The sequence below is a fragment of the Hypanus sabinus genome, chromosome 10 (genome assembly GCF_030144855.1).
Source record: "Hypanus sabinus isolate sHypSab1 chromosome 10, sHypSab1.hap1, whole genome shotgun sequence".
NCBI classification, from domain to species: Eukaryota; Metazoa; Chordata; class Chondrichthyes; order Myliobatiformes; family Dasyatidae; genus Hypanus; species Hypanus sabinus.
The window spans coordinates 85,097,531-85,118,366 of record NC_082715.1 but is presented as its reverse complement, the minus strand read 5'-3'; the positions used below and the strand labels follow the sequence as shown (position 1 = coordinate 85,118,366).

At 42.1% G+C, this 20,836-nt stretch overlaps 1 protein-coding gene across 1 annotated transcript in view; it reads left to right on the top strand.

The window, feature by feature from the left end:
* The window catches only part of LOC132401336 (protein eyes shut homolog), a 1,222,700-nt gene that overhangs the window by 1,042,809 nt on the left and 159,055 nt on the right, over positions 1-20,836 (top strand). The window contains exons 28-29 of the mRNA XM_059983465.1: positions 175-266; positions 4,167-4,317. Of these exons, the coding sequence (XP_059839448.1) occupies positions 175-266; positions 4,167-4,317 (243 nt within the window). The remainder of the gene's footprint in view (positions 1-174; positions 267-4,166; positions 4,318-20,836) is intronic.

Here is a 20,836-nt window from a genome sequence, read left to right as displayed (position 1 = left end):
GCATGACTAACTCTTTCACCAAGGTACCTTCAAGAGCACTTTGAGCCCAGCATATCAGATAAATCACTAACTGAAGTAAAATGTTCTGTTTAGGATTAACAACTATCTTTGCTTTCAAGCTTTCATTCTCTGATGAAGCTGATTCCATAAGGTTAAAATGTATTATTTTAACAGTTCCAGTTTGTATGCAGTCCTTCAGCAGAAGTACAGAATGTAAACACTTCAGCAAGAGTCAATGATGGGAGGACTTTCGATATTCTCATCAGGTGAGACTCCTTTTATTGCCAGATGCACTGGGAGAATAGAAATGCATTTACATAGATCCCACAGGTACAGGACCTTTGGCCCACAATGTTGTGCCCAACCAGCCAAACAGCAAATCAAAAACACTCACGCACTAATCCCTCCTACTTACACATTGTCCATATCCATCCATCTTCCTTACATCCATGTGCCTGTCTAAACATCTCTTTAAATGCCTCAAATGTATCTGCCTCTACCACCATACCAGGCGGTGCATTCCAGACATCCACCACTCTCTGAGTAAAAAACCTACCCCTCAGATCCCCTTTGACCCTACTTACCCCTCTCACTTTCAGTGCATGTCCTCTGGTATTAGACATTTCAATTCTGGGAAATAGATTCTCCCTGTGTTATCTATGCATCTCATAATCTTATAAACCTCTGTCAGATTTCCCCTCAGCTTCCATAGCTCCAAAGAAAACAAACCAAGTTTATCCATCCTCTTGTAATCGCACATGCCCTCTAAACCAGGCAGCATCCTGGTAAACATCATCTGCACCCTCTCCAAAACCTCAACATCATTCTTATAGTGGGCCTAACAGAATATTATGCAATACTCCAGAAGTGGCCTAATCACAATTTTATAAAGTTGCAACATAACCTCCTGACATTTGAAGTCAGTACCTTGACTATTAAAATAAGCATTACATAAGCCTTCTTAACCAGCTTATTGATCTTTCAAGGAGCTATGAACTTGGATCCCAAGATCTCTACGCTCAGCAACATTGTTAAGGATCTTGCTCTTAATAATGTACTGTCTCCTTGTATTTGCCCTACTGAGGTGCAGCACCTCACATTTATCAGGGTTAAATTCCATTTACCATTTCTCAGCCCATATCTGCAATTTGAACTATATTGTGCTGTACTGTTTTTCCAATCTTCTACACTATCCACAACTCCACCAGTCCTGGTGCTAACACAATGTTCGTATCATCCATTATATTTTCATCCAGGTCATGTATATACATCATAAATAGCAGAGGTCCCAGCACTGTTCCTTGTAGAACATCACAAATTACAGACTACCAGCATGAATAAGCCCTTTCAACTATTACCTTCTCTGTGCAAGCCACTTCTGAATACAAACAGCCAATTCACCACAGATCCATACATATTAATCTTCTGGATTAGCTTCCCATGAGTGTCTTTGTCAAGCGGCTTTCTAAAATCCATTTAGTCTATCTCCACTGCCCTACCCTCATCAATCCCTCTCGTCATCTTGTTGAAAAACTCTGTCAAATTAGTAAGACACAACCTGCCCCACACAAAGCCAAACTGGCTGTCCCTAATAAGGCTATGAGTTTCCAGATGCTCATATATCCTATCCCTAAGAATTATCTCCAGCAATTACCATACAACTGATGTGAGTCTCACCAAACTACAGTTCCTAGGATTCCCTTCTTAACTAGAGTTACAACATTAGCCACTCACCCATCCTCAGAACTTTGCCTGTGCCTAGAGAGGACATGAAGATACTGACCAAGGCCCCAGCAATCTCATCCCTTGCCTCCATTAATAACCTGGGGTAAATCCCATTACACCATGAGGACATATTTCTTAATACTCATTAGGAGGCCCATCACTTCCTCCTCCTTAACCTCTGACTGCTGTAATGTATTTATAGACTGCACTGCACTGAGCTCCTGGTCCCTTATATCCTTTTCCTTGGTAAATACTAGAACAAAGTACTTGTTAATTACCTCACTCACATTCTCTTCATTTAAGCAAATGTTCCCCCCTTTCTCCTTGTGTGCTCCCACCCACTCCCTAGTTATCCCCTTGCTCTTGATGTATGTATAGAATACCTTGGGATTCACAATAATCATATTTACACAGGACTTTTCATGGCCCCTTCTGGATTTCCTAATTCTCTTCTTTAGTTCTTTTCTGGCTTCTTTATACTCCTCTTGTGCTTTCTTTGATCCTAAATTCTGAAGCTTTACATACTTTTCCTTTTTCTTCTAGAATAAATTCATCATCCAAGGATCTCTTATTTTCCCATCCCCATCATTCCTTCTAAAAGAAACATACCTTTCCTGTACACTGTGCAATAGACCTTTTAGCATCCTCCACATGTCTGATGTGGACTTGCCAGAGAAAAGGTGTTCCCAATTAACACTTCTTAGTTCCTGCCTAATGCTCTTGTAATTTGTCGTACTTTAATTTAAAACTCTCCCACAAGGACCATGCCTATCCTTATCTATCGCTATCCTGAAAGCCGAAGAGTTGTGGTCGCTGTTCTCTAACTGCTCACCCACTGAATAGCTCATTACCCAACAGAAGCTCTGGTGCCACCCCTCCACTAATTGGACCATCCACATATTGATTTCAGAAACCCTCCTGGATACAGTTAACAAATTCTGCCCCCTCTAAATCCCATGTACAAAGGTCCTGATTTATATTAGAGAAATTGAAACCCCCCATGACAACAACCCTATTATTTTTACACATTTCTTTAATCTGATTACTTACAGTATCTGTTCACAGAAGCTATGAAGTGCTGCCCTGTCACTGGATTTTTGATATTACTGAGCATTCAATTCTGTTACTTGCTGTCCTGATTCAGGAAAAAAAAACTGATACTGAAAAGCAGTGACTTTCCCCAAGCAGTAGTGCTGATCAACAACTCACTCCCCACCACTTCTATTTTATCATTTCCTGTCAGAGCCATCTTATGCACAGACATTTCTCTTCCAAGCATCACTTTATGTACATGCAATCACTCTATGTATATAAACTATCTTATATATTTACATTTTTGTGCTTTTATTACTGTGTTCTTTATCTTAGTGTGCTTTTTATATGCTACATTGGATCCGGAGTAACAATTATTTTGTTCCACTTTACACTTGTGTATTGGAAATGACATTAAACAGCCTTGAATCTTGAACCCTGAAGAGTTCCCTGCAGTAAATTTTCTGTGGAAAATCTTGCAAAGTGGACTTGGAGTTCAGGGGAACAATGTGACAGCTTTCAGTTGTAACCTGCTTCAACTCCTCCGTTTGCTAAAAATGGGAGCAGGTGCCGAGTACTGAAGCTAGTTCCTGCTGTGTTCTGCAGCCTCTGGTGATTAGTCTGTTCCCAACTCTTGGGAGCTGCAGAAGGATTTTCACTCAATGCATTGAATGTTATCAGGTCACAAAGCAGCATGACGTGAAATGCTTGGTTTACTCACTCTTCTAAGAAAACGGGTGCGACCATTTGTTACCTGTGTAAAAGTGGCTGAAATCACAAGTCTTCGTACAGGAAGTCAACCATGTAACCTTCAGCCTCCAAGTCATTGTACAATTGCCTCACTATTTATCATTAAACATACATTATGCCATTGCTTAGAATTATAGAACTATTTGGCACAGTCTGTCTGCGCTGTCTTTTGAAACTCAAAAGCAATTAGTTGCTCTCTTTCTCCATAGCTCTGTACATTTTTTATCTCAGTTAATCATTTATCTAATTCCTCATCAGAAATTAGACTTTCTTAATTTCAAATGTAGAATATAATGTGAGTTATGTACTCTAAGTCTATTTTAGGAAATCAGAGAATGTATTTGTAATGCAAGAGCTATTTGTTGATTTTATAAACCCATTCAGTTTTGCAGAATCTTGCAATTGCTTATATGATCTGAATAGGTCAGAATCAATGAAGGAAGGTTTAAATTATAAGCAATTTCTTTTGAACTAGCTATGTTGGCTGCAAGATTGCATTCTGAAATAAATGTTCATTATATTTTAGAATTAAATCAACACAAAAATAAAAATATTTTCTTGTATGTTTTAAATTGCCAAAGGTTGAGTTTGAAATTGATTTTGACAATTGTGCTTTAAGTGTGAAAATATTTCATTTTATGTTACAACCTTTTGTACAGACAAGATCTGCTTCCATGCAATGCTGTGGTCACAGTGTCAGGGGTCACCACAGTGAGCAGCACATCCTACAATATCTGGTCTCACCTTGTCAATCAGCTAACAGGACCTGTCTTTGTAGGAGGCCTACCAATCAGCTACCACCCAAATCAGGTAAGGCATCAGATCCTCCTGAACGATATTGTATCCTTTTGAGATGTTTCTAACCTTTTTTTTAACGACCATCACCCCTACTGGGACATGGGCCACTGACAGCAGCTCACCAGTGTCTTCAGTCCTGGGCTGCTAATCCCTCCTAAAAAAGAAAGCCTGGTCTTCTTCCTCCTCCTGGTCTTTCTACAGAGTTTTGCACATGTTTCATTTCCCAACATAATTTAAAAGTTACCATTAAACAGGCTTCCATTAAGCACAGCATCACATAACAATTAGTGCTTAAATTTTCCTATCTATCTCCCTCTTTAGCAATCTATGTGTGAATGTCGCTTACCTAATAGTGAAACAGTTTTTACCAACTATTCTGTCAAATCACTTTCCTACTTTGGACATTTAACAAGGGTTCTTTTTAACCTTCCTTGCTTGAAAGAAAATAATCTCAAATCTTCCAGTCTCTCACAAACACAGGAGATTCTGCAAATGCTGGAGATCCAGACTAACAGGCACAAAATGCAAGCAGAACTGAGCAGGTCAGACAGCATCTGTGGAAAGAAACAGAGTCAACTTTTCAGGTTGAGATCCTTCATCAGCCTCTCTATAGATACTGCTGACCTGCTGAGTTCCTTCAACATTTAGTGTGTGTTGTGCATTTAATATTTCAGTAGTTTTTGAGTAATATTATAAATATATTCCAAACATGAGAAAACCTGGAAATGCTGGAAATCTAACTTCCGTTCAGTCCTGATGAAGGTTCTCAGTCTGAAATGTCGTTTGTTTAATCTTTTCTGCAGATGTCGCCTGGCCTGCTGAGTTCCTTTAGCATTTTGTGTGTGTTGCTTATTGTTTGATCAAGCATTCTTTATTGTTTAAATAATTTATTATGGTTATATGTGTGAAGTACATGAATGGCATACATCAACCCACCACCATGTGAAACCTGCGTGCCTCACTTAAAGTAAACTCAAAGTTAGATAGCAAACACGAGGAAATCTGCAGATGCTGGAAATTTAAACAACACACACAGAATGCTGGTGGAACACAGCAGGCCAGGCAGCATCGATAGGGAGAAGCGCTGTCGATGTTTCGGGCCGAGACCCTTCGTCCCGAAACGTTGACAGCGCTTCTCCAGATAGATGCTGACTGCCCTGCTGTGTTCCACCAGCATTTTGTGTGTGTTGTTCAAAGTTAGATAGGTTATTCTGGACTCCCTTGTTTTTACTTCAAATAACTTTTATGGTTTGGAGTTACAAAATATCACAGAGGCAATGAAATATTTTTAAAATGAACACAACTACCTACCTTTTGAAGCACACAGTGAGATATTTGAGTAAAAAAAATGCAACACATTTTTTGTTCAGATTAGCAGTTTTTCTTCACAAAATGAAAGATGGTCAAGTTAAAAAAAATAGAAGACAGAAGAATTCATGGATTCATAATCAGTAAGTACCGAACGATAATAGTCATTAAAAAGGCAGAAATAGCTGGCTACATTGGAAAAATAGATGTGTTCCATTGCACAACAGATAACTAGATTTTGTATATTGAACAGATTGAGCAGTATTTTAAAGCAAATGAAATAGCCAATGAGAAAAGAGTGCCAATTTTTCTGAGTTTAAAGTCAAATCGCTTGCTTCAAAGTTTAACTGAACCATCCAAACCAGGCGAAATGAGCTTTGCTAATATCATGAGAGCAAGGCAGAACCAAAACTATTGTTGACTGCAGAATACTTTAGGTTTCATTAATGGGACCAAATGAATGGAAGTCTATTTCAGTGTTCATGGCTGAATTGAAGTTGTCTGAGCTTTGTCAGTTTAGTGATCAGTTTACTGATGTACTGAGAGTTCACTTAGTTCGTGGAATTTTACAAGAAAGCATCCAAAAATGGCTCCTAACTGAAGCATTCATTGGCACAAATTTTGTGTTAATATTGGATCTACCAAGTGGCCAGAAGCATTTAAAATAGTATTCTAGAAAACCTACTCTAATCTCTTTTTAATTGATAAAACTTGTTGATTTGTTACAGATAAAAATTAGGTTAGATCTGAGCCTGTGAAATATTTAGAAATCTGAGCTTGAGGAAACTTTGACCCCAGGTTATGCTCACTGCTACCTGTGACCATGTGGGCTTCCTCTGGGTAATGCAGTTTTCTCCCACATTCCAAAGATGTATGGGTTAGTGTGTTGATTTGTCACATGGGTGTAACTGGGCTGCAGGGGCTCATGGGGCTGCAAGAGACTATTACTATGCTGCATATCTAACTATGCAAGCAAATAAATAAGTAAATGATTAGGACATGAAAACCATTGTGACAAACAGATGTTAGTGTAGGAGTTCAGGTTCAATTCTGCCACTGTCTATAAAGGTCTTCCAGTCAAGGTGGCACAATCGAACTATAATTCCTCTTGGGACATCTTCCAGATAGTCAATTGTTTCACTTTTTCGATGTTCTCTACTTATTTTTGTTGGAGCTTGTGACTGACAGTTTGGAGTTTGATCGAGTGACCTAGCAATCTGTTGACCCTGAGAAAATTCCAGGAAAGGAGTGCGAGCATGAGCTTCCTTGAGGAACAGCTCAGGGACAAGGTGCAGGGCCAAGACTGACTCCGTGTCTCACCAATTAATGCATCAAGGAAAAGAGAAATGTTGAGACGAACATGCAGGAGACCAAGCGGGCGCCGTGCCACGGTGTTCACTGACAGTCTCTACAAAAGGCTGTGCCACAGTGTCGAGTGGTCACTCTCTATGAAAGACCGTGCCGCTGTGTCGAATGGTCACTCTCTACAGACAGCCATGCCGCTGTGTCGAATGGTCATTCTCTATGAAAGTCCGTGCCGCTGTGTTGAATGGTCACTCTCTACAGACAGCCATGCCGCTGTGTCGAATGGTCACTCTCTATGAAAGACCATGCCACTGTGTCGAGTGGTCACTCTCTATGAAAGACCGTGCCGCTGTGTCGAATGGTCACTCTCTACAGACAGCCATGCCGCTGTGTTGATTGGTCACTCTCTATGAAAGATCGTGCCGCTGTGTCGAATGGTCTCTCTCTACGAAAGACCGTGCCGCTGTGTCGAGTGGTCACTCTCTATGAAAGACCGTGCCGCTGTGTCAAATGGTCTCTCTCTACGAAAGACCGTGCCGCTGTGTCGAGTGGTCACTCTCTATGAAAGACCGTGCCGCTGTGTCGAGTGGTCACTCTCTATGAAAGACCGTGCCGCTGTGTCGAGTGGTCACTCTCTATGAAAGACCGTGCCGCTGTGTCGAATGGTCACTCTCTATGAAAGACCGTGCCGCTGTGTCGAGTGGTCACTCTCTATGAAAGACCGTGTCGCTGTGTCGAATGGTCACTCTCTATGAAAGACCGTGCCGCTGTGTCGAATGGTCACTCTCTATGAAAGACCGTGTCGCTGTGTCGAATGGTCACTCTCTATGAAAGACCGTGCCGCTGTGTCGAATGGTCACTCTCTATGAAAGACCGTGCCGCTGTGTCGAGTGGTCACTCTCTATGAAAGACCGTGTCGCTGTGTCGAATGGTCACTCTCTATGAAAGACCGTGCCGCTGTGTCGAATGGTCACTCTCTATGAAAGACCGTGCCGCTGTGTCGAATGGTCTCTCTCTATGAAAGATCGTGCCGCTGTGTCAAATGGTCACTCTCTATGAAAGACCGTGCCGCTGTGTCGAATGGTCACTCTCTATGAAAGACCGTGTCGCTGTGTCGAATGGTCACTCTCTATGGACGATCGTGTTGCTGTGTCGAATGGTCACTCTCTATGGACGATCGTGTTGCTGTGTCGAATGGTCTCTCTCTATGAAAGACCGTGCCGCTGTGTCGAATGGTCACTCTCTATGAAAGACCGTGTCGCTGTGTCAAATGGTCACTCTCTATGAAAGACCGTGTCGCTGTGTCGAATGGTCACTCTCTATGAAAGACCGTGTCGCTGTGTCGAATGGTCACTCTCTATGGACGATCGTGTTGCTGTGTCGAATGGTCACTCTCTATGGACGATCGTGTTGCTGTGTCGAATGGTCTCTCTCTATGAAAGACCGTGCCGCTGTGTCGAATGGTCACTCTCTATGAAAGACCGTGCCGCTGTGTCGAATGGTCTCTCTCTATGAAAGACCGTGCCGCTGTGTCGAATGGTCTCTCTCTATGAAAGACCGTGCCGCTGTGTCAAATGGTCACTCTCTATGAAAGATCGTGCCGCTGTGTCGAATGGTCACTCTCTATGAAAGACCGTGTCGCTGTGTCGAGTGGTCACTCTCTATGAAAGACCGTGCCGCTGTGTCGAATGGTCACTCTCTATGAAAGACCGTGTCGCTGTGTCGAATGGTCACTCTCTACGGACGGTCGTGCCGCTGTGTCGAATGGTCTCTCTCTATGGACTGCCATGTCGCTGTGTCGAATGGTCACTCTCTATGAAAGTCCGTGCCGCTGTGTCGAATGGTCTCTCTCTATGGACTGCCATGTCGCTGTGTCGAATGGTCACTCTCTACAGACAGCCATGCCGCTGTGTCGAATGGTCACTCTCTATGAAAGACCGTGCCGCTGTCTCGAATGGTCACTCTCTACTGTACTGGTGTCAAGTCGTCACTCTGTATGGACAACCATACTGCTGTGTGGAATGGTCATTCTCTATTGATTGCTGTATTGCTGTGTCACCCTCTACAGAAGGCTTGTGTTTGAGCTGTCACTCCCCTCAATGCTGATGGAGAATGTTATTAAAATTCTAAGACTTATTTTGTTTTTGGTGTAGACTGTTCTTCATAATGGTCTCATTCAGTTTTCTGTGTTCTCTTTCTTGCTGCTGATTGACATGTTGGGTGGTGGGGGTCAGGGTTTGTTTTGAGTGAGGCAGTGTTTGGGGATTCGGTTTTGACGTACTTGTTGCCATTTTCCGAATGGGTGATACGTTAGTTTTTTTCAGCGAGGGAGTGGTTGCGGATTTGAGGATGGGTGGGATTGATGTTCTTGTTGGTGTTTTTCCATGTGGGCAATCTGTTAGTTGGGGGCTTGATGATGTTGTATTTTCTACATGGGTGTTCGTTAGGTTTTTTTTGCAAGGGATTTTGGTGTTTGATGTTCTAGCTGCCATTTTCCATGTGTACAATCTGTTAGTTTTTGTGCGAGTGAGGGGGTTATGGGTTTTGTTTCTTCTTCTTTTTGTGTGTGGGGAGGGAGTATTGTTATCTTTTTTTTCAATTGCTTCCATGGCTTTTCTGTTTTGTGGCTATCTGGAGAGGATCTGTATTCTGCAATGCATACTTCGATAATTAATTGAACCTTTAAAGAAGTTTGTGCATGAGGTAAGGGTGATTAGTTGTGGTTATGCTATGTTGGTGCCAAAAGCAAGGCGATCCTTATGGGCTGACCTCTCCACGTATCAGACAGTGGCTGGTCGTTGATGCAAAAATGACAAACTTCAAAGTTCAAAGATAATTTATTATCAAAGCACATCATCTATGATACCATATACAATGGTGGGATCTATTTTCACTGCATGTTTCAATGATTTGATGTACGTGTGGCAAATAAAACTAATCTCTCTGGTTATGGAGGTCTACTCATTGGCATTCTAGGGATGGTAGAATGATCCAGTTTACTGGTTTGGTTTTTATTGAATAACTACCATGAGTGTGATGGTTTGTTCAATGTGTAATCCCGAAGCACTGTCAGTTAGCAGAGTGTCTTTGACAGATTTAAGCTCATTGGCAAACAAGTCAGAAGCAGGTTGTGCAGAACTATGTGTCTGATCAGCAATTTTCAATGATCTTTGAATGTGCGGTGGGAAAAGACTCAAGGGCACCTTTCACATGGGAATTGGATTTAAAAAATTGTGAATCGGGCAATAATTTTGAAAAAAAGAACACTGAAGTCAACAGATTAGTACGTAAACACCTCTTCTCTTCCAAATCTGAAGATATCAGTTAGCAAGTGTCTCAGAATCTAGATAACTTCCTAACTCAGTGTTACAGAAGGACATCACAATGTCACAGTCATGAGCTGAAATAAGTGGTGGAGTGAAATAAACTGAAAATGAATACATGTGAATGCTCTATTCTTCACTTTACTCTTTCTTGTCATGCTTATTGGGCATTAATCATCTGTGTTTTATTTTCAAATTGAGTGATCTGTGTAATGGCCTGTGTTCATTAAATGTGATCAATGTAATGCAGTGATCAAGGCTTTGGGAATCTTAGGAAAGAAGAAGAAGAAGTAAATTCTTGACATCCTCTACATCGGCGATACCTGATGCAGATTGGGGGACCGCTTCGTCGAGCACCTACTCTGTTGCCACCCACTTCAACTCTGCTTCACATTCCCATTTGGATATGTCCATCCATGACCTCCTCTACTGCCATGATGAGGCCAAACTCTGGTTGGAGAAGCAACACCTCATATACCGTCTGGGTAATCTCCAGCCCCTTGGTATGAACATTGAATTCTCTAACTTTCGGTAATACCCTCCCTCTCCCTTCCACCATCCCTCTTTCACTCTGCCAACTCTTCCAGCTGCCTATTACCTCTCTCATGATTCTGCCTTCTTCCACTACCCCTAGTGCTTTCCTCTTACATTCCTTCTTCACCTCTCCTGCCTATCCCCTCCCTGCTTCCCCTCCCCCACACCTTGATCTTTCCTCTGATTGGTTTTTCACCTGGCACATTCCACCCTCCCCCCACCTTCTTTATAGGGCCCCTGCCCCTTCCTTCTTCAGTCCTGATGAAGGGTCTCCGCCCGAAACGTTGACTGCTCATTTTAACGGATGCTGCCCAACCTGCTGAATTCATCCAGTATGTTTGTACGTCTTGATTTGACCACAGCATCTGCAGTGTACTTTGCATTTAGTGAATATTCAGAGTGAGAGTGGACTTTGATTATGCTTGCAGTCTTACGGAGGCAGCAAGAAGCATAAAGAGTGTCCATGGAGGCTGGTTTCCATGATGAGCAGAGCTGCAGTTTCTTATGGTCACAGGCTAAGCAGTTGCTGTACAAAGTATCCGGGTCGGATGCTTTCCATGGTGCATCAATAAAGACGTCTAAATGTCAACAAAGATATGCCAAAATTCTTTAGCCTCCCATGTAGAGGCACTGGGGAGCTTTCTTGGCCATGGCTGGACCAGGAAAGGCTATTGGTGATATTCAATCTCAACCATTGAAATCTCAGCACTGTTAATGTAAACAGGAGCATGTGGGTATACCCCATTCCTGAAGTCAATGACCAACACTTTTGTTTTGCTGACATTGAGGGAAGGTTGTTGGCATGACACCATGTTACTGAGCAGTCTATCTCCTTCCTGTACTCCGACTCATTGCTGTTTGAGGCAAAGTTCACTATGGTTGTATCACCTGTGCATTTATAGATGTAGTTAATGCAGAATCTAGTCATGCAGTCATGAGCAAGGGGCTAAGGTCAAGCCTTGTGGAGTACCAGGCTCAAGGCTAATCACTTGATCCACAAAGACTAATCTTTGATTTACAGCATCTGCAGTTGTATTTTTATGTCAAGACTAATCATGGTGGAGGTGTTGCTGACTATCTTTACTGATTATGCTGTGTTGGTCAGGAAGTCAAAGATCCAGTTGTAGAAAGAGTTGCTGACTCCAATATATCAGAGTATGGTGCTGAGTTTGCTCAGAATTATAGTATTGAAGTCAGGGCTGTAGTCAACAAACAATAATTTAACGTAGGTATCCTTCTTGTCCATATGCTCCGGAGATGAGTGTGGGGCCAGGCATATAGCATCTGCCATAGACCTACATCAGTGCCAGGCAAACTTCAGTGAGTCGATGTTGTCTGGGAGGCCAGAGTTAGTGCTTGCTGTGACCAGCCACCTGAAGCACTTCCTGATGTTGGATGTTATGTGATAAGCAAGAGCAGACTGTAGATGCTGGAAATATAAAACAAAATTATAAAGTGCTGCAGATACTCAGCAGGTCAGACCGCACCAGCCTGGAGAGAAGCAATTATGATTTAAGGTCAAAGAAATAGCCTGACCTGCTGTGTATTTCAAGCATTTTCTGTTTTTGTTTTTGACATCTTCAATATATCAGCCACTTTATTTTCTCATGCCACCAGGAGGATACAGAATCCTGAGAGCAAGGTGGAATATACAAATGATTTATTGTTTCCTGCTATTGATATTATGCAAAGCCCGAGATAAACTCAAGCTCTGTAGGAAATAACAATGAGGCTGTTTTTTTTTTATCAATCTTATAATCAGCATAATTGACCATGAGTCCTTTGTGGCTGAAGTGAAAAGTCTGAAACTCTCATCAGTCACTGATGGAAAGTGAATGGCCCTTGACATTTGGAGAAAGACTGTAGATGTACTTTAAAAGCTACAAACATCTCTTCCTTTTATTTTATCTAGAAGCTTGGAATATCTAGATTCAGATATTGATTTATTTATTACATGTATATTAGAAATAGGTTTAAAATCATCAAATTATGTGATGAAATTTGTTAACTTTGCAGCAGTGGTAGAATGCAATACATGATAATTGAGAAAAAACTTTGAATTACAGTAAGTATGTATATATATTAAATAAGTAGTGCAAAAAAAATAGAAATAAAAAGTAGTGAGGTAGTGTCCATGGGTTCACCATCCATTCAGAAATCAGATGGCAGAGGGGAAGAAGCCATTCCTGAATCATTGAGTATGTGTGCCTTCGGGCTTCTGTACCTCCTCCCTGATGCTAACAATGAGAAGAGGGGATACCCTGGGTGGTGGGGATCCTTAACGATGGACGCTGCCTTTTTGAAGCACCGCTCCTTGAAGATGTCCTGAATACGATGGAGGCGAGTGCCGATGATGGAGCTGACTAATTTACAACTCTTTGCAGAGTGAGTGCCTTCTCACATCAGATGGTGATGCATCCAGTTAGAATGCACTCCACAGTACATCTGTAGAAATGTGCCAGTGTTTTTGGTGACATACCAAATCTCCTCAAACTGAAATATAACCACTTCTTTATAACTGAATTGATATGTTGGGTCCTGCAAGATATTGACATCCAGGTACTTGAAATTGCTCACACTCTCTACTTCTGATCCTAATGCGCCATTTGTATTAACAACCAACACACATAAGGATGTTCTGGGAACAGCCCACAAGTGTCACACATTCTGGCACTAGCTAGCATGTCTGCCAGGTTTAGCAGAGCAAAACAAGCAGCAACTGAACAATCTGGGACAACAACAACAAAACAAAGCCACTTCCCACCCTTCCACTCACTCATTCCCTCCTACTCACTCATTCCCTCTCACACACATACAAACCTCCAACCCCAGGACAGGCTGCTTCTGGGCCTCCAGTCCTAGGCCTCAGACGCGCAAACTTCAGGCCTCTAACCTCCACTCCCTGTCCTGGACTTCCAGGCCCAACCTCAGGGCGTCTACCTCTGGAGTCACTGACGTCAAGATTTGAACTTCGGGCCTTCCACCTCCAGTCTCGCTGAACTCAAAATTTCAGCCTTTAGATTTCCCCTCCAGACCTGTCAATCATGTGGATGGTTACTTTATCATTTCACCTCATGATTCAAGCTCATTTTAAGCCAAAATGATCATTTTTGCACTGACAGCTTCGCCTAAGGTTTCCCAGACACTTCAGGTATGTTGCTGAGCACCAGGACTGATTTGTTTCTCTGCTGGTATACAATTCTGTGACAAAGTGAGAAGGAAGTCTTCAAATCAGTAGTGAACCATTGTCACAGTCATTTCTCATATGTAACGTTAGCACCTCATAAACAAACATGCAAAAGCTTAAAGGCAATATATTTAAAAAGAAAAATACTAATGTTTGGCATTGTCGTTCAATCTGATAAACTAACAGAACAAGATCATGTGGTTTAATAAATTTGAAAGGTGCTTCTTGGATTACTTCAGTGGGAATGGGAAGATTTCTATTTATCAGGTCATCTCTGTAAATGAAACCAGCAGTGCTGATTTAGATACATTGGAAATCAATTAGCTCTTGAGAAAATTGTCCTTTTTAAAGCAAAGTCCTTATTGTCTAAGTTCCTATTAAATCAAGCCAACTATAATGAATTTGTATTGGATAATTAAAAGGTAAAGGAGATGAGCACCTGAGAGCAGCTTAACAAGTTAACTTATTTCATTTCTTTCCTGAACAACCCCCTTCTTTTCACCTTCCTTAAACTCGAATTTCATTTTGTCTCCAATGCCAGGCTGGGTTCGTCAGAGCTTGGTTACCTATGTCCATATGCACTCGGTGGCCACTCAGTGTATGCTCATGGTCTTCTGCTGCTGCAGCTCAACCATTTTAAAGTTCAACGTGTGCATTCATAAATGCTCTTTTGCACTCCACTGTTCAAACACATGGTATTTTGAGTTACTGTTGCCTTCCTGTCAGATCTGTAAATTTTAGAGACTGTTTAGTGTGTAAGTCCCAGGAGATTATCAGTCTACTGAGAACAGCTTGTTTTTGCTGATAACATCCATGCAACATCAGTTTACAGGACAAGTCAGTCAGGAACTTGGGCTATATATTTTTTGTGTGACTGTATATTTACTTGCTGTCTTGTATGTCCAATATGTGTCTTGTGTTGTGTATGACTGTTGTTTCTGTGTTTTGCACCTTGGCCCCGCTGTTTCATTTGGCTGTATTCATGAATGGTTGAATGATAATTAAATTTGAACTTGTTTTGAAGATACATCAGCGGTTTGAACAGGGCACAACTGCGCAAGTGCATGGAGGTTGGCCAGCGAGAACAGCGGGAGGAGTTTAAGAAGAAGTCAGCTTTACAGAGCGAGCATCAGAGTAGAGGGAGACAGAGTAGGAAGGCTTTGGTTCAACGAGGCTTCAGTGACAAACAGTTCAAGGCTAGTTAGGTTATCTGTTTAGACAGAAAGGATGTGTGTGAGGCCAGTTTTCTGTGCTTAGTGTCAGATATGGGAAGTCTTGAAGATTCCCAGCCTCCCAGACAGCTACATCTGCACCAGGTGCGTCGAGCTGCAGCTCCTTAGGGACCATGCTAGGGAACTGGAGATGCAGCTCGATGACCTTCATCTGGTCAGGGAAAGTGAGGAGGTGATAGAGAGGAGCTATAGGCAGGTAGTCACTCCGGGACTCTATAGTTAGGGGATCAGACAGACAATTCTGTGGACACATGAAAGAAACATGGATTGTAGTTTGCCTCCCAGGTTCTAGGGTATGGGAGGTTTCTGATCACGGCCACGATATCTTGAAGTGGGAAGGAGAACAGCCAGAGGTCATGGTACATATTGGTATCAACGACATAGGCAGGAAAAGGGAGGAGGTCCTGAAAGCAGATGACAGGGAGTTAGGAAGGAAGTTGAGAAGCAGAACCTCAAAGGTAGTAATCTCGGGATTACTGCCTGTGCCACATGACAGTGAGCATCGGAATAGGATGAGGTGAAGGATAAATGTGTGGCTGAGGGATTGGAGCAAGGGGGCAGGGAGTCAGATTTCTGGATCATTGGGACCTCTTCTGGGGCAGGTGTGACCTGGACAAAAAGGACAGGTTTCACTTGAATCGAAAGGGGCCCAATATCCTGGTGGAGAGGTTTGCTAAAATTGCTGGGGCATGGGAACTGAACTGATGTGACAGAGGAAAGGGAGGTTGGCTCACAAGTAGAGAAAGCTTGGAGACTGTGCGAAAGGGAGGAGAGGCAAGTGATAGAGAAGGGATGCATTCAGACTGATCATTTGAGATGTGTCTATTTTAATGCGAAGAGTATTTTGAACAAAGCAGATAAGCTTAGAGCATGGATCAGCACTTGGAGCAATGATGTTGTGGCCATTACAGAGACTTGGATGATGAAAGGGCAGGAATGGCTCCTTCAAATGCCAGGCTTCAGATGTATCAGAAAGGACAGGGAGGGATGCAAAAGAGGTGGGGGTGTGGCACTGTTGATCAGAGATAGTGTCATGGCTACAGAAAAGGAAGGAGTCATGGAGGGGTTGTCTATAGAGTCTCTGTGGGTGAAAGTTAGGAATAGAAAGGGGTCAGTAACTCTTCTGGGTGTTTTTTTATAGACCACCCAATAGTAACAGGGACATTGAGGAGCAGATAGGGAGACAGATTCTGAAAAGACAGACAGCCAGACATACTTTATTGATCCCGAGGGAAATTTGGTTTCGTTACAGCCACACCAACCAAGAATAGTGAAGAAATATTGCAATATAAAACCATAAATAATTAAATAATAATAAGTTAATCATGCCAAGTGGAAATAAGTCCAGTACCAGCCTATTGGCTCAGGGTGTCTGACACTCCGAGGGAGGAGTTGTAAAGTTTGATGGCCACAGGCAGGAATGACTTCCTATGACACTCAGTGTTACATCTCGGTGGAATGAGTCTCTGGCTGAATGTACTCCTGTGCCTAACTAGTACATTATGGAGTGGATGGGAGTCATTGTCCAAGATATCATGTAACCTGGACAGCATGCCAAGGAAAAGGAGTAATAATAGCAGAGTTTTTGTGGTGGGAGATCTTAATTTCCCAAATATTGATTGGCATCTCCCTAGAGCAAGGAATTTAGATGGGGTGGAGTTTGTTAGATGTGTTCAGAAAGGTTTCTTGACACAATATGTAGATAAGCCGACAAGAGGAGAGGCTGTACTTGATCTGGTATTGGGAAATGAACCTGATCAGGCGTCAGGTCTCTCAGTGGGAGAGCATTTTGGAGATAGTGATCACAATTCTATCTCCTTTACCATAGCATTGGAGAGGGATAGGAACAGACAAGTTAGGAAAGTGTTTAATTGGACTAAGGGGAAATATGAGGCTATCAGGTGGGAACTTACAAGCATAAATTGGGAACGGATGTTCTGAGGGAAATGTACAGCAAAAATGTGGCAAATGTTCAGGGGATGTTTGTGTGATGTTCTGCATAGGTACGTTCCAATGAGATAGGGAAAGGATGGTAGTGTACAGGAACCGTGGTGTACAAAGACTGTTGAAAATCTAGACAAGAAGAAAAGAAAAGCTTATGAAAGTTTCAAAAAACTAGGTACTGATAAAGATCTAGAAGAAATGAACCTGGTCAGGCATCCGGTCTCTCAGTGGGAGAGCATTTTGGAGATAGTGATCACAATTCTATCTCCAAAATTCTATCTGGTAAGGTACAGGAACTGTGGTGTACAATCTAGTCAAGAAGAAAAGAAGAGATTACATAAGGTTCAAAAAAACTAGTTTATGATAGAGCTCTAGAAGATTATAAGGCTAGCAGGAAGGAGCATAAGAATGAAATTAGGAGAAACAGAAGGGGCCATGAAAAGGCCTTGGCAGACAGGATTAAGGAAAACTCCAAGGGATTCTACAAGTATGTGAAGAACAAGAGGATAAGACGTGAGAGAATAGGGCCAATCAAGTGTGACAGTGGAGAAGTGTGTATGGAACTGGAGGAGATGGCGGAGGTACTTAATGAATACTTTGCTTCAGTATTCACTATGGAAAAGGATCTTGGCGATTGTACAGAAGATTTACATTGGACTGAAAATCTTGAGCATATAGACATTAAGAAAGAGGATGTGCTGGAGCTTTTGGAAAGCATCAAGTTGGCCAAGTCACCGGGACCGGATGGGGTGTACCCCAGGCTACTGTGGGAAGCAAGGGAGGAGATTGCTGAACCTCTGGCGATGATCCTTGCATCCTCAATGAGGACGGGAGAGGTTCCAGAGGATTGGAGGGTTGCGGGTGTTGTTCCCTTATTAAAAAAAGGAGTAGAGATAGCCCAGAAATTATAGACCAGTGGGTCTTATTTCAGTGGTTGGTAAGTTGATGAAGAAGATCCTGAGGGGCAGGATTTATAAACATTTGGAGAGGCATAAGATTATTAGGAATAGTCAGCATAGCTTTGTCAAAGGCAGGTCGTCCCTGACAAGCCTTACTGAATTTTTTGAGAATGTGACTAAACACATTGAAGAAGGCAGAGCCATAGGCGTAGTGTATATGGACTTTAGCAAGGCATTTGATAAGGTACCCCATGCAAGGCTTATTGAGAAAATAAGGAGGCATGGAATCCAAGGAGACATTGCTTTGTGGATCCAAAACTGGCTTGCCCACAGAAGGCAAAGAGTGGTTGTAGATGGTTCATGGAGGTCAATGACCAGTGGTGTGTCTCAGGGATCTATCCTGAGACCCCTACTCTTTGTGATTTTTATAAATGACCAGGATGCGGAAGTGGAGGGATGGGTTAGTAAATTTGCTGATGACACAAATGTTGGGGGTGTTGTGGATAATGTGGAGACAGCAGGCCATTGATAGGATGCAAAACTGTGCTGAGAAGTAGCAGATGGAGTTCAACCCAGATTAGTGTGACATGGTTCATTTTGGTAGGTCAGATATGATGGCTGAATATAACATTAATGGCAAGACTCCTGGCAATGTGGAGGATCAGAGGGATCTTGGGGTCTGAGTCCAAAGAACACTCAAAGCTGCTATGCAGATTGACTCTGTGGTTAAGAAGGCACACAGTTCATTGGCCTTCATCAATCATGGGACTGAGTTTAAGAGCTGAGAGGTAATGTTGCAGCTATATAGGACCCTGGTCAGACCCAATTTGGAGTACTGTGCTCAGTTCTGGTCACCTCACTACAGGAAGGATGTGGAAACCATAGAAATGGTGCAGAGATTTACAAGGATGTTGCCTGGATTGGAGAGCATGCCTTAATGGAATAGCTTGAGTGAACTCAACCGTTTCTTCTTGGAGTGACGGAGGATGAGAGGTGACTTGATAGAGGTGTACAAGATAATGAGAGGCATTGATCATGTGGATAGTCAGAGGCTTTTTCCCAGGGCTGAAACAGCTAGTATGAGAGGGTATAGTTTTAAGGTGCTTGGAAGTAGGTGCAGAGGAGATGTCAAGGATAAGTTTTTTATGCAGAGAGTGGTTAATGCTTGGAATGGGCTGCCGGCGGCAGTGGTGGAGGGAGAAATAAAAGGGTCTTTTAAGAGAGTCCTGGATGGATACATGGAGCTTAGAAAAATAGAGGGCTATGGATAAACCTAGGGTAGTTCAAAGTTAGGGACATGTTCGGGACAGCTTTGTGGGCTGAAAGGCCAGTATTGTGCTGTAGGTTTTCTAGGTTTTTAAGTTTCTATACTCAAACCATCCCTTATGGCACCAACAATCATTCCACAGTCAAAATCTCTTGGATCACATTTCTTCCCCATTCTGATGTTTGTTCTGAACAATAATTGAACCTCTTGACAATGTCTGCATGCTTTTACGCATTGAGAATAGTAGTCAAAGGAGAATAGCCACATTAGTTAATCTAACTAGAACATGTCAGTAACTAGAGTGGCAATAAAAGAAGTCATTATAATTCCCTTCCCTTTACAGCGCTGATGAAGGGTCTTGGCCTGAAACATCGACTGTTTCTTCATTTCTGGAGATGCTACCTCACCTGCTTAGTTCCTTGAGCATTTTGTATGCATTAGTTTGGATTTCCAGCATCCGCAGAATCTCTTGTGTTAGCAAAATGATTCGATTTCTATACCAACACATTGGCTTCTGGTACAAAATCTACAGCTGACTGATAGCTTGACCCACAGACAATGATTTCCGTTTATGAATTTAAGCAGAACTAACTGTGTCATATTTTGAACACTAATACCAAAATAATAATAACAAAATATCTTTTCTGCTCCTTTCCACAAACTGGAAGTCACACTGCATCATCTTTCTTCCCTGACACCCACTACCTCAAGCTGTCCATCAAATTGCTAAATCATTTTTAATGGGTGTGCATGAAAAATACAGTTTAGCAATAGAAAAGTACTGGACTTTGAACAGAGAATATCCATAATGGAAATATATTCCATTTTCAGCCCTGAAATCCATCACCTTGATGAACGGATCTCTTTTTATAAAAATGGATTTAGCTATCTTTAAAGTCACAGCAATTCTGTGCTGGTGCAGGGAGGCTTTGCATCCTATGTGATGAGTTACTGAGAGATAGAGCCTGACTTTGTGCCACTAATTGCTTCTCAGTTGAATTTTTCTGAGGGAAAACAGGACTTATTCCAGGTGCTTCTGCATAGAGAATATCAGGAAACAAGACTGCATGCAAAAATTAAAGTTAAAATTCCATAATTTCCAAGTCCCTTCTCATTAAATGAATACTTGAGTTAGGAAGATTAAGGGCAAATATATTTAAAAGTGAATGGGTTAACAATGATAGAAACAAAGCTCAAAATGCTGGCATGTCAGTGTACTAGTTAGAGTAAGGGTATTATGAAGCTAACAACCTGGGTTCAATTCCGCTTCTGTCTGTTAGAAGTTTGTATATTGTTGCCAGGTGCTCCGGTTTCCTCCCACAATCCAAGGATGTATGAGTTAGTAGGTTAATTGGTCACATTGATGTAAGTGGGCAACATAGGTTCATTGGGCCAGGAGGGGCTGTTATTGTGCTGTGTCTCTAAGTGAATAAAATAAGTTTGATACTGAGGAACTTATGATATTCAAGAAAAAGTAGTAAACCAGCGAAGGTTCCTGGAACCAAATGGTAAACACAAGATATTCTGCAGAT